The sequence below is a fragment of the Crotalus tigris genome, unplaced genomic scaffold (genome assembly GCF_016545835.1).
Source record: "Crotalus tigris isolate CLP2741 ecotype Arizona unplaced genomic scaffold, ASM1654583v1 scf7180000017666.379230911805:20528666, whole genome shotgun sequence".
NCBI classification, from domain to species: Eukaryota; Metazoa; Chordata; class Lepidosauria; order Squamata; family Viperidae; genus Crotalus; species Crotalus tigris.
This window is the reverse complement of record NW_024096552.1, coordinates 3253423-3267938: the sequence shown is the minus strand read 5'-3', so window position 1 is coordinate 3267938 and position 14516 is coordinate 3253423. Positions and strand designations below refer to the sequence as shown.

General features: G+C 43.5%; 1 protein-coding gene across 1 annotated transcript; it reads right to left on the bottom strand.

The window, feature by feature from the left end:
* Window positions 1–5148: 5148 nt before the first annotated feature.
* LOC120305028 (histone H3-like centromeric protein A) lies at window positions 5149–13308 on the bottom strand (the record flags this gene model as incomplete). The annotated part of the gene is made up of 3 exons (XM_039336337.1): window positions 5149–5735; window positions 7869–7946; window positions 13180–13308. Coding segments are annotated over 3 exons (342 nt in total), but the record flags the coding sequence as incomplete, so codon positions are not given.
* Window positions 13309–14516: the final 1208 nt, after the last annotated feature.

Sequence of the window (14516 nt, the reverse complement as noted above, 5' to 3'; positions counted from 1 at the left end):
AATGTCCCTTTTCTCCTTGACTTGGCCCGCAAGAAAGAATAACAAGAGTTGGAAGGGACCTTAGTGGTCTTCTAATTGAACCGAAGGGAACATGTTTTGTGTAGCTGCCCGAAGGACGAGATCCATGTCAGATTGGGTGTTCTTTTTTGTTTTTCTTCTTTTTCAGGCTCTCTTCCCCCCCCCCCCAAATAAACATGGGCACTGTGCAATGAATGAGTCTCCATTGCAAATCAGGGATCACTGAGATTCAACTAACACCGGGGTAGGCAACCTTGGCTCTTTTATGACTTGTGGGCTTCAACTCCCAGAATTCCTGAGCCAGCATGGCTCAGCTTGGAAACTTCTCCCTTTCCCCTCAGCATGGCTGGCTCAGGAACTCTGGGAGTTGAAGTCCACGACTCATAAAAGAACCAAGGTTGCCTACCCCTGCACTAACACATCCCTCTCCATTGGGCATACTGGCTGGGCAGTGGCAGATGGTAATGTTGCCCATCTGGAAAAGTCCCCAAAGATGCTTTTTTTTTTTTTTTTCCCAAAAGGCAATTGGACTTAGGGGCTGTTTTTTTTTAAGACATTTAGCTTCTCATCCAAAAAATGTCTTCAAGGAAAAACAAAGCCCAGTTGCCTTTTGGTTCCCCCAAAGCACCTTTGGGACAACCACGGCCTGAATGACTGAGAATCTCCATAACCATCTGGAAAAGAAAGAGGTGTTTGCACCCATTACACTTACAGTATAGGTCAGGGGTAGGCAACCTTGGCTCTTTTATGACTCGTGGACTTCAACTCCCAGAATTCCTGAGCCAGCTACGCTGAGGAGAAAGGGAGAGGTTTCCAAGCTGAGCCATGCTGGCTCAGGGATTCTGGGAGTTGAAGTCCATGCATCATAAAAGAGCCAAGGTTGCCTACCCCTAGTATAGGTAGTCCTCAATTTATAACAATGGAGCTGTTGCTAAGCAAGACACTTGTTGTTTTGCCCCATTTTACAACCTTTCTTGGCAGAGTTGTTAAGCGAATCACTGCAATTGTTTAGTTAATAACACAGCCGTAAAGTGAATTTGACATCCCCATTGACTTTCCCCATTGAATTTGATCACGTGACCCCGGAAACTGCAACCGTCATAAATATGAGCCAGTGGCCAAGTCTCTCAACTTTGATCACATGACCCCTGGGAGGCTGCGATAGTCATAAATGTGAAAAACGGTCATAAGTCATTTTTTACAGTGCCACTGTAACTAACAAACTGCTGTAAATCAAGGACTACCTGTAGAAGAGCTAAGACACATCAGGTGAGTGATGGGAATCCTTAGCAGCTAAGGCTTAGCTGCATTGTTGATTTTTGCCCTTCCTTCCGCTGGGTTTACTATTTTATTTCTTTGCGGTTTTTGATGCTGGATGCAATTCTAGAATTTTGGCCTTGTGGCTTATCAGAAGTGACACAGTATCTCCACACTGTAATTTATTGTTTTGCAGAAATTCTCCACACTGGGGTGGGGAGGAGTTGGTGCCAAGGTCCTTCTTGACTTCTCTGTTTAACTCTGTCGTTTCTGAGCCTTTCTTGGCAGGTCCCTAAACAATTCACTGGGAAAGAGAGGGCTGGCTTGATCAACTGAGTGAATAATAATAACTACTACTACTACTACTGAAGAAGAGAAACTAGAAACAAAAATTAAAATAAGCAAGAAAATGGCAAGAGAACACCTATCCGACCTTGACGAATATAAATCACCGGGACCCAACAGATTACATCCCAGAGTTCTGAAGAAGCTGGCAGATGTTATCTCAGAACCATTGCACCACATCTTTAAAAAATCCTGGAGCACGGGAGAAGTACCTGAGGATGGGAAAAGGGCCGGATGTGGTTCCCATCTTCAAGAAAGGGGGAAAAAACAGACCCAGGAAACTACAGACCAATCAGTTTAACATCAATACCTGGGAAGATCCTGGAAAAGATAATCAAAAAACAGATCTGCGAACAACTAGAAGCTAACAAAGTTATAACCGGTAGTCAGCAGGAGTTTGTCAAAAACAGATCATGCCAAACCAATCTTATTTCATTCTTCGATAAAGTGAATAAACTAGTAGACCAGCAAAACGCTGTGGACATAGTATACTTAGACTTCAGTAAGGCATTTGACAAAGTAGACCACAACCTGCTGCTTAACAAGCTATAAAAAGGTGGGATAGACAACAACACCATCAGATGGATCTGTAGCTGGCTGACAAACCGTACTCAGCGATTAGTCCTCAATGGTACTACATCCACATGGAGAGAAGTAAGCAGTGGGGTACCACAAGGCTCCATCTTAGGCCCAGTACTCTTCAATATCTTCATCAATGACTTAGATGAGAGAATTGAAAGGAAACTCATCAAACTAAACTGGCAGGAATAGTCAAAACCCCAGAAGACAAGTTCAGGATCCAAAAAGATCTTGACAAACTCGAACAATGGGTTCTATCCAACAAAATGAGTTCTACTGTGGAGAAAAGCAAAGTTTTAAATTTAGGCAGAAAACATCAAAGGTTTAAGTACAGATTAGGCAAGACCTCGCTCAAAAACAGCAACTGTGAGAGGGATCTTAGAGTCCTACTGGACGATCACTTGACTATGAGCCAGCAGTGTGCAGCAGCAGCCAAAAAAGTTAATACAATCCTGGGTTATATAAACAGAGGCGCAGAATCAAGATAATGCGATGTATTAGTACCGCTTTAGACCACACCTGGAATTCTGCAACCAATTTTGGTCACTGTACTACAAAAAAGATGTTGAGACCTTGGAAAAAATTCAGAGAAGAGCAACTAAAATGACCAAAGGCCTGGAAACTAAAACATATGAAGAACGACTGCAGGACGTGGGTTTGGCTAGTCTAAAGAAAAGAAATACGGCTGACATGATAAGCAGTACTCCAGTATTTGAGAGGCTGTCACAAAGAAGAGGGGGTCAAATTATTCTCCAAAGCACCAGAGGGCAGGACAAGAAACAATGGTTGGGAACTGATCAAAGAGAGAAATAACCTGGAATTAAGGAGAAAGATCTTAACAGTGAGGACAATTAACTAGTGGAACAGCTTCCCTTCAGAAATCAAGGGCGCTCCATCACTGGAGGTTTTTAAGAAGAGACTAGACAGTTACTTATCTGAAATGGTATAGGTTCTCCTGCTCGAGCAGAGGGCTGGACTAGAAGACCTCCAAGTCCCTTCCAGCTCCTATTCTATTCTATTCTATTCTATTCTATTCTATTCTATTCTATTCTATTCTAATTTGGAAAGGACCTTTGAGGTCTTCTAGTGAGAAATGAATGTGATGTCAGTGGTGGCGAACCTATGGCACGCGTGCCAGAAGTGGCACTCAGAGCCCTCTCTGTTGGCGCGTGCACCACCACCAGCAGCAGATCCATCAGGACGCCACCGCTGCCCGGACCAGGAGCCCCACCCAACACAAAGGAGGCAAAGCAGGCTCGAGTAGAGGTGGTAGAGCAGAGCTCACCAACCATTCTTGGACTGGAAGAAAAGGGAAGGGGAAGCATTTTGCACTGCAAATGGGGTGGGGCTAGTGCCTGCGTGATACTCACTAGGCCTGCCCCGTTCTTGCCTGATGCAGCACCTTGTATCTGCACCCCTAAGTGCGGCGGTGGCCGTTTTTGCACCTTGCAGCATGGTGGCCCATTTTCACGCCACCCAGTTTTGCATACCAGAGGCGGCACTCAAAGGCGCCTCCATGCCCCCCCCTGAGGGCACCACAATGCTGATGCAGCCCTGGCACTTTGCGATAAATAAATGGGTTTGGGGTTGAGGTTTGGGCATTTGGTCTCTAAAAGGTTCGCCATCACTGTGATGTTAGAAGAAGAATGATATACATTAATTAATTGATACTATTTATGATTAGCATTTATTACACTTATTACAGTTACTTATTACAATATCAACTATTGTTAACATATGTACCCAGACAATAGTCTGTTTGCTAAAGGTTGAAAATGCTATTGGGGGATAACCCCAATGTCGACTCCAACCCGCCCCCCACAACACCAATCCTGATTCCAACCCCACCCTAAACCTTAATCCCTATTCTATTCCCAACCCTATAAAACTCAATAACATTCTGTTTAAAAAAAAAGATGCATTTGCTAACGGCAGCGTTGTAGTAGAAAAATAACAGAAACAAAACAGAGTAGTTATGTGTGAATCATAAGAAATAGGAATTACTTCGGAAGTGTTTCTGTTCAGCTGCTGGTTTGGATATGATGAAAATTATTGAATTGCATTCTTTAATTAAAAAAGGTGGAAGGAGTAAGTAAAGTCAATAGGGCAGTGGTGGCGAACCTATGGCATGCGTGCCAGAGGTGGCACAAAGAGCCCTCTCTGTGGGCACACGCACCATGCCCTGGAGATGGTAACTGTCCCTCTTCAACCAGCCGCCTGCTAACTTGCCAAGTCCCACATGGCCGGATGCATCCCAGCATGGCTGGTTTCCCTCCCCCCCTCCCATGCTCTCCTTTTCCCGGGCACGACCCTCTGCATCGGCTCCTCAGCTGTCAGCTGGCCGTCCAGCTCAGAGGCAGCTTCTCTGAACTGCTAGCAGCAGGCTTCGGAGCCCCAGAGTGTGTCGGTCGACGGGCCGGCAGACTGTGGCTGCTGACGGACACTGTCGGCCCCCATGCGCTTGCTGGCCTCTGTGCGCGGGGGCCAATGGTGTCAGGCAACAGCCGCCCCGGCCCCTGCCTCATCTTGCCCTGTGACAATGGCAGCCCCACCCTGCCTCACCTTGCCTCACCTCACCCCGCAGGATGAGCCTCCTGCCCACCGCCCCACCTGCCAGAGACCCCCTGGATCTCCCCCAACCCTGCCCAGCCCCCACAGGCGTCCCTCCCCACAAGAAACATTGAGGTGATCACACCCACCTTGGCCACACCCACCCAGTCTGCCATGACCACCACAGCCATGCCCATCCAGTGGGCCACGCCCACCTGGCACCTGGCAATAAATAAGTGGGTTTGGGGTTGCAGTTTGGGCACTCGGTCTCTAAAAGGTTCGCCATCACTGCAATAGGGTAAAGCCCATCACTCCCAGCCAGCAGGGCATCATGGGAATCAAATAGTGGACAGAAGAAGGGAAGGGGAAGGGACGAGCAGCGAGCAATATCCCGAAGAATAAGAAGCGTAAAAGATTTTATTTTGAACACTGATGTGCAAAAATACAGGGCAAATTTTAAAACAGCAAGCAATTTTTCAGTCCCCATCGTTAGCATGTGGCTCCGTTCGAAGCAGAGACGGCGGAAGAACTTGAAACATGGGTTACTGTACGACACTCGTCCTTCCTGGCAGTTAGGCCGTTCGTTTCTTCTCTCGTCTTTTAGAGCCCCATCTCTGGTCACCTTCCAAGCAGGCCGGTGGGTGGGAAGAGGGAAGAAGAGCTCAACCTCTTTGGGAATTCCAGCAAGAGGACGAGGCCAGGCTGAGATTCGCAATCCATGAAATAGGGGAGCGTGGGGGTGTAAATTCGGTCGTCGTCTCCTCCTCCAAAGCAGTTGCGGGGTGCTTCCCCTGCAGCTTTGGGGCCTCAGAAAGTAACCTCTTCAGCCAGGACAGCCAGGGGAACGGAGCTTATCCCAAGCCCTGATCGATGCCACGGATCCGTCGAGCTAACTGGATGTCCCTGGGATGGAGAGTGACCCGCTTGGCATGGATGGTGCACAGATAGGCATCTTCCATGAGATGCACCAAAAAGGCTTCAGCTGCCTTGGGAGGGAGAAACACAAGAGACAAAGAGATGTAAGAGACACGAGAAAGAGAGAAAGGAAAGGAGAGAGAGAGAGAGAGAGAGAGAGAGAGAGAGAGAGAGGACATACAGTACATACCGTATTTTCCGGCGTATAAGATGACTTTCTAAAGCATGGAAATCGGCACCGAAGTCGGGGGTCGTCTTATACGCCGAGTCGTCTTATACGCCGAAAATTATGGTAGTTTCCGTCGTATAAGATGACTTTCTAGGCATGGAAATCGGCGCCAAAGTCGGGGGTCGTCTTATACACCAAGTCGTCCTATACGCCAGGAAATACGGTAATTATAGGTTTAATTTGGGAGCCTTTTTTTTACCCCTCCTGACAGGTTGTACTTTGTGCCCTCTCCCAAGCTCCCAAGGCGGAAAACTCTCCTAGCTTTACATTTGCTGCCTCCATGACCAAATCCATCTTCCGCCCCTGTGGTCCCCCTGATGTTCCTCCAAAGTAACAGGCAGGGACGTACGAAGCACTTGGCACCACATTGTCCTGGGCAGAGAACAGCCAGCTTGAAGTGGTTCGTGCGCAAATGGTACAGAATATGACATAGATTCAGAGGGAAGAGTTTTGGGCAGAAGGGAGAGAGGCAGGAAGAGAGACAGGGAGATAAGAGTTGCTGCTGAGGGGAAATGGGTGGATAGAATGAGGAGGATTTATATTAGATAAATATCTAATATAGATATTAGATAGCTAATATAGAGCGGAGTGGAGTGGAGTGGAGTGGAGTGGAATGGAATAGAATAGAATAGAATAGAATAGAATAGAATAAGGAATAAATGGAATGGAATGGAATAGAATGGAATAGAATAGAATAGAATAGAATAGAATAGAATAGAATAGAATAGAATAGAATAGAATAGAATAGAATAAGGAATAAATGGAATGGAATGGAATGGAATGGAATAGAATAGAATAGAATAGAATAGAATAGAATAGAATAGAATAAGGAATAAATGGAATGGAATGGAATGGAATAGAATAGAATAGAATAGAATAGAATAGAATAGAATAGAATAAGGAATAAATGGAATGGAATGGAATGGAATGGAATAGAATAGAATAGAATAGAATAGAATAGAATAGAATAGAATAGAATAGAATAAGGAATAAATAGAATGGAATGGAATAGAATAGAATAAAATAAAGAATGGAGTGGAATGGAATAGAATAAGGAATAAATAGAATGGAATGGAATGGAATAGAATAGAATAGAATAGAATAGAATAGAATAGAATAGAATAGAATAGAATAGAATAGAATAGAATAAGGAATAAATAGAATGGAATGGAATAGAATAGAATAGAATAAGGAATAAATAGAATGGAATGGAATGGAATGGAATAGAATAAGGAATAAATGGAATGGAATGGAATGGAATAGAATAGAATAAGGAATAAATAGAATGGAATGGAATAGAATAAGGAATAAATAGAATGGAATGGAATGGAATGGAATAGAATAAGGAATAAATAGAATGGAGTGGAATGGAATAGAATAGAATAAGGAATAAATAGAATGGAATGGAATGGAATAGAATAGAATAGAATAGAATAGAATAGAATAGAATAGAATAGAATAGAATAGAATAGAATAAGGAATAAATAGAATGGAGTGGAATGGAATAGAATAGAATAGAATAAGGAATAAATAGAATGGAATGGAATGGAATAGAATAGAATAGAATAGAATGGAATGGAATAGAATAGAATAGAATAGAATAGAATAGAATAGAATAGAATAGAATAGAATAGAATAGAATAGAATAGAAGGCAGCTTTATAATAAAGACAGTGTTAATACCCACAGTTGCTGCTTCTTGTCTAGACTACCTCGAAGGGGTGATATCAATCGTGCATGTCTAAAATCATATCTCTCCCCCCACCCCTTTTACCCTTACAATCCAGGAAATTAGAGAGGGTCCCCTTCTGAGACGTATGACTAGACCTTTGTCTAGTCTGCTTCTGTCTCTCGAGGACATTCTCACAGAAGCTCACAGGGAAAAGAATAAGAACGGGGAATGGGGGGGGGGATGTCACCCATTGCTGTTCCTGAGAGCAGACCTCTTCAACATTCAGCCCCGCCTGAGCACTTACCTCCTGCAAGGCAAGAAGTGCCATGGCCTGCCACATCATATCAAGCCCTCGGGTATATTCCAGGCAGATCTCCCGCACCTATGGAGGGGTGGGAAGGAAACGGGGAGAGATCACTAGGTAACCTCAGAAGAGCTTCCTTTGTTCCAGGTTGCAGTTGTTAAATTAGCAACACAGTCGTTCGGTGGATCTGGGTTTCCCCATGAACTTGGCTTGTCAGAAGGTTGCCAAAGGTGATCTCGTGACACTGCAACTCCCGCCGTAAAGGCGAGTCCGTGGTCAAGCATCCAAATTTTGATACCATGACCACGGGGGTGCTGCAACGGTCCTGAGTGTGAAAAATGGTCATGTCGCCTTTTTCAGTGCCATTGTAAGGTCAAACAGTCACTACGTGAACTGCTGTAAGTCAAGGATTACCTGTATGAGTAGCAGTTCTCTTCAGCCAGCTAATCTCTCAATGTGAACTGCCAATTCCATCATTCCCAGCCAATGTGGGACTGTGTTGAGCTTGGTTCCTGGCAGAAGGAAAGGTTTACCTTCCTCTGAGATATCTCTCTCTCTCTCTCTCTATCTATCTATCTATCTATCTATATCTATCTATCTATCTATCTATCTATCTATCTATCTATCTATCTATCTATATATATATATATATATATACTGTATACACACCTATATCTATTTATCTAGCTATCTCTATATCTCTGTATCTCTATCTATATCTATTTCTCTATCTCTGTATCTCTATCTATCTCTACGTACATCTCTATATCTCTGTATCTCTCTCTACCTCTCTCTATCTATCAATCTATCTCTATATATATCTCTATATCTCTCTCTTTATCTCTACCTATCTCTCTATCTATATCTATCAATCTATCTATATATATATCTTTATATCTCTGTATCTCTCTCTTTATCTATACCTATCTCTATCTCTATCTATCTATCTCTATCTATACTTATCTATATCTATAAATCTATCTATCTATCTATCTATCTATCTATCTATCTATATATCTATCTATCTATATATCTATCCTATCTCTCTCTCTATCTATATCTATCTATCTATCTATCTATCTATCTATCTATCTATCTATATATATATATATCTAGATAGATAGATAGATAGATAGATAGATAGATAGATAGATAGATAGATAGATAGATAGATAGATAGATAGATATTAAATTTTATATGTATTAAATTTCTCACTTAGTCTGCATGTTTAAGAATTCTTATATAAATAATATGATCAGCCAAGGTTGGTAGGTGCTGCCATCTGCTGTGATGTGTTTGCACTTGTGTGGGTTTTAAACCAAAATGCAGGTAGTCCTCGACTTACACAGTTCATTTGGTGACCATTTAATGTTATAATGATAACTGCAAAAAGCGACATATGACCGTTTTTCACACTTACGGTCATTGCAGCATCCCCAGGGCCACATAATCAAAATTCAGATGTTTGGCACCTGGCTCATATTTATGATGGTTGCAGTCTCTCTCTCTCTCTCTTTCTCTCTCTCTGTGTGTGTGTGTGTTTCCATGTGATCCCCTTTTGTGACCTGACAAACAAAGTCAATGCGGGGGGAGGGGGGGAGAGAGAGAGAGAGACAGATTCACTTAACAATTGTGTTACTATCTTAACTGTGGAAAGACAAGTCATAAAATGGGGCAAAATTCACCAAACAAATGTTTCACTTAGTAACAAAAATTCTGGGCTCAAATTGTGGCCGTAAATCAAGGAGTATGCGTATATAAAATCTTCCACTGGGAACCATAGAAGAGTTCAAGGACGTTAAATGCTATTTTAGATTTACTGAATTTATTCCACACATAAACAAACACACACAGACACATGTAAAGGTAGTCCTCAACTTATGCCCACGATTGGGACCAGAATTTCCATTGCTAAGAAAGGCGGTTGTTAAGTGAGTTCTGCCCTATTTTATGAACATTTTCAACCTGGTTGTTGAAAACAGTTTTAACAACGAATCTGGCTTCCCCATTGAATTTGCTTGTTACAGTATCTCAGGGGCTGCCCCAAAGAAGAGGGAGTCAAGCTATTCTCCAAAGTACCTGAAGGCAGGAGAAGAAGCCACACTTGGAATACTGCATCCAGTTTTGGTTACCATGATGTAAAAAAGATGTTGAGACTTTAGAAAGAGTGTAGAGAAGAGCAACAAAGATGATTAGAGGCCTGGAGGCTAAAACATATGAGGAACGGTTGCTGGAATTGGGTATGTCTAGTTTAACGAAGAGAAGGACGAGGGGGGACATGATTGCAGTGTTCCAATATCTCAGGGGCTGCCACAAAGAAGAGGGAGTCAAGCTATTCTCCAAAGCGCCTGAAGGCAGGACAAGAAGCAATGGGTGGAAATTAGTCAAAGCAACCTAGAACTAAGGAGAAGCTTCCTGACAGTTAGAACAATTAACCAGTGGAACAACTTGCCTCCAAAAGCTGTGAATGCTCCAACATTGGAAGTTTTTAAGAAGAGACTGGACAGCCATTTGTCTGAAATGGTATAGGGTTTCCTGCCTGAGCAGGGGGTTGGACTAGATGACCTCAACGTCCCTTCCAACTTTATGATGATGATGATGATGGTGATGATGATGATGCCAGCTGGGAAGGTTGCAAACGGCAATCCCCAAGATTCTGAGATATTGCAGCTGTTGTAAATACGTGCCAATTCCCAAGCCCCTGAATTTTGATCACATGACTGCGAAGATGCCATGATGGTTGTAAGGGCGAGGACCAGTCAAGTTAAAATACAAAGCACATACACGCATATATACACATATACATATATACAGAACACACAGACAGACACAGAAGGGAGGGAGTGAATCTGAGGGCGAGTCGGCAGGTAGCCTAGCTGACCGCAGGCGGATGAGGCAGAGGGACAGGATGCGTCTGTGCGTGCTCACATCCAGGCACGAAGAAAAACCAGAGGAAATAGGGCCCAGAGGGACAGATAGTGGAAGGCAAGAACAGTAGGTGGATCAACGGGGTAAGAAAGAGAAGGGGGGCAGCAGTGTAGGGGCACTGATAGTGCCGGATCTGGGCGCCCAGCCCAGAATGACCATGGGGAGACAGTCGGCAGATGCATCTACGGCAACAGCATTAGGAAGGATAGGGTCGGCAAGGATGACAGGAACTGAATTCAGGAGCGAGCTGGCAGGTAGCCCAGCTGATTGTAGACAGACAGGACGGAGGAACAAGGCAGGGCTGTGTGCACGCACACCCGCACACACCTGAATGTGATGGGAAATTGGAGGAAACAGGACTCATAAGGACATACAGTGGCAGACAAGAGCAACAGATAGACAAATGGGATAGAAAAGAGGAGACCAGCAGTGGAAGGGCATCTGTGACACTGGATCTGGATGTGCGGCCCAAAATGAGCACGGGGGAGCGACTAGAAGGCATACTAACGACAACAACGGCAGGAAGGAGACGATTGACAAGGATGGGAGGGGAAAAGGTTGTGGAATTGTTGTGATTCCTCGCCATCCAGTGGACCCGGCAGCTGAGTCAGAGGAATCAGAGGAGGAGGGTGAGGAGGGGCCTGGAGTGAGATCAGAGTCAGAGGAAGGCTCTAAGGAGCTCCAAGACTTACAGTCGGACGAGGAGCCTGGCCCCTCTACTCACGCTCAGACTGAGACACCGCTGTACTGGGAGCCTGAGTCGGACAGTGATGAATCACAGCTGGGAGATATCCAGGATGCACGAAAACGCCAACAAGAAAAGAGAGTAGGACAGAGGAATGCAATGGGGCGGCTCCAAAGGCAAAGGAGAAGGCATTAGGAAGCCACACCTTGGCTACATAATAAAAGGGAAGATGTGGGAGGTGCTGGTTGCTGAAGGCAACCATTCATGTAGAGCAGTGGTTCTTAACCTGGGTGATATCGCCCCCCAGGGGGCAATTTTGTTTTTCAGGGGGGTGACGGAACGAAAAGGGGGCGATATGGGGGCGATGGAGTGAGAAGTTTTGGGGACACTTTTGAGACTTTTTCGTACAGTGAATCACTGTATATCTGTCGTACAAAAACATCAGATCACTCGCTATTAGTGGATTGAATTGTGTTTTCAAATGTTCCTCCAGCTAGCTTCAGTACAGAACGCTGTACATATGTGAATACGCATCGCTTATCTTCATGCGCGTTGCACAGCAGCCTCTACCCATACAATGGCGCGCCATTGGCCAGAATGGGCAATGATGGAGGGGGAAGTGCTTCTTTCGAAACATCGCATGCTGAGTGGCTGTCCCCTGTGACATCAGCTGTAATGTCAATGTAACTGTTGAAATTAGGTTTATTGACAGCCACGTGTGTTTTTCTAGTGTTCCAGTGCAATCAAAAATTTAATTTGCAGGTAGTGCCTTTCATTTTGAGGACCTCTCAACATGGCTGAGAAGAGGAAGTGTCTCTTTGTATTGTACTTTTTTAGCATATGCTCCAGTTCAATATTATATTTTCTTTGTGTCTTTTTAATCCTTTTTACAGTATGCGTGATTATATATACTTTCCTCGAATCTTAATTTAGTTTCAGAGTTTTCGTCTTGAAATTCTTAGTCCCTGCATTGTGGTTTGTTCTTATGCCCTTTTTATATTTCTTTTTGGATCTTAAATTTCACTTGTAATTCGATCATTAAATGTTACTGTTTTTCTTTTTGGGCATTTCACTTTCTTGCAATTGAACTTTGTTTTCAATGGTCATTACATTTAAGTGTCTTGAATAAATAAGATAATAATGAAATACGTGTATCACGAAGTTTGGGAATAAAGTGACGGGTGGCACTAAAAATTTTCACACAGTTGAGATATGGGAAAAAGACTGGAAATAAATCATTTGCATTGATATGTCCAGATGACAATTTTAAAGAAAACAGAAAAAGTGTTTGCATAAATTGAAGAATTATTTCCTATGTTGTGACTGAGGGGTTATGTTGGGGGAGGGAGGGCGATGACAACTTCCTCCTTGGCTCAAGGGAGCGATTCGTTCAAAAAGGTTAAGAACCACTGATGTGGAGGATCGAGTTTCTGTGAACTGCGTTTGTTTGCCTTGGACATTGACTCAGGTCTGTGAATAATCAAAGGGGATCGGTTTTTTCCTGCAGTTCCAGCTTGCTTGTTTGAAAGAGGGGTTTCCCCTTGTGAGCTTAACAAGGACTCACATCGGCTGGGACAGAACAGGTAACATCACCAATGCATGAAACATTTTAGATAAATAACAGTCTCATTTTGGACACAGTGGGATCTAAGGAGCTCACGCGTGGAAGGAAAAAACAGGGTGCGTAATCAACTTACCACACGAGAAAAGGGTAGCTTGGGAATAAGTAGATTAGTACTTTTTTGATACTTTCTGATCTCCTGCATAGCTCGGAAGCCGGGCCGGTATCTCCGCCTTCTCCGACGACCTGCTGGAGAAGAGGCGAAGGGAGGTTAACAAAGGAAGGATGAACCCCAACAGGAAAAGAGATTTCAGCTCAGTAGTTCTCAACTTTATCAACTTTAAAATGTGTGGACTGGGGAATTCTGGGAGTTGAAGTCCACACATTTTAAAGTCGCAAAGACTGAGAACAGTTGCCTCAGCAGCCCAAAATTGCCAGATATTTATATGGATCAACCTTCCCTACGCTATCATAATTTCCCAGGCAGTACAGGTTTTCTCCGACTTACAACAGTCCATTTAGTGACCGTTTTCGTGTGTTTTGTGCTGAGTGGGCTGGATGAGGTTGAAAGGCATAATACTACTACTACTACTACTACTAATAATAATAATAATAATAACAACAACAACAACAACTTAACAATTGTCGATAAGAAAGACAAAAAAGTCTGGATAGTGGATGTGGCAGTGCCTGGAGACAGCAGAATAGACGAGAAAGAACTGGAGAAGATAACAAAATACAAAGACCTACAAATAAAAATAGAAAGACTGTGGCAAAAGCAAGCAAGGGTAGTACCAATAGTAATAGGCTCCTTGGGTGCAATCCCAAAACAACTGGAGCACCACTTGAACACCATTGGCATTGACAAATTCACTATTAGTCAATTGCAAAAGGCGGCCTTACTAGGAACTGCTTCCATCTGCGACGATATCTGTAATACCATCAAACATCCACATCTGCCTATCCCAGGTCCTGGGTAAGGACTCGATAGGTAGACAAAATGCCAAATCCAGTCTGAACATCTGGCTGACTGTGCGATGATCAATAATAATAATAATAATAATAATAATAATAATAATAATAATAATAATAATAATAATAATAATAAAGTTGGAAGAGATCTTGGAGGTCATCTAGTCCAACCTTCTGCTCAGGCAGGAAACCCTACACCATTTTAGACAAATGGCTAGGTTGCTTCTCTCCTTGGTCAGTTTCCATCTGTTGCTTCTTGTCCTGCCTTCAGCCACTTTGGAGAATAGCTTGACTCCCTCTTCTTTGTGGCAACCCCTGGAAGACTGCTAAGTTGCTTAAGGTTGCTGTAGCTCTTTAAGAAAACCTCATGTTGATCCTGTATAAAATCCTTTCATGTGCTGAGATGGACAGGCTTATAATGATTATGAAGGACAAGACAGAACTCGAATACTTTGAAATCTGGGACAAATTTTACCGTTGGTATGAATTAAGGAGAACTGC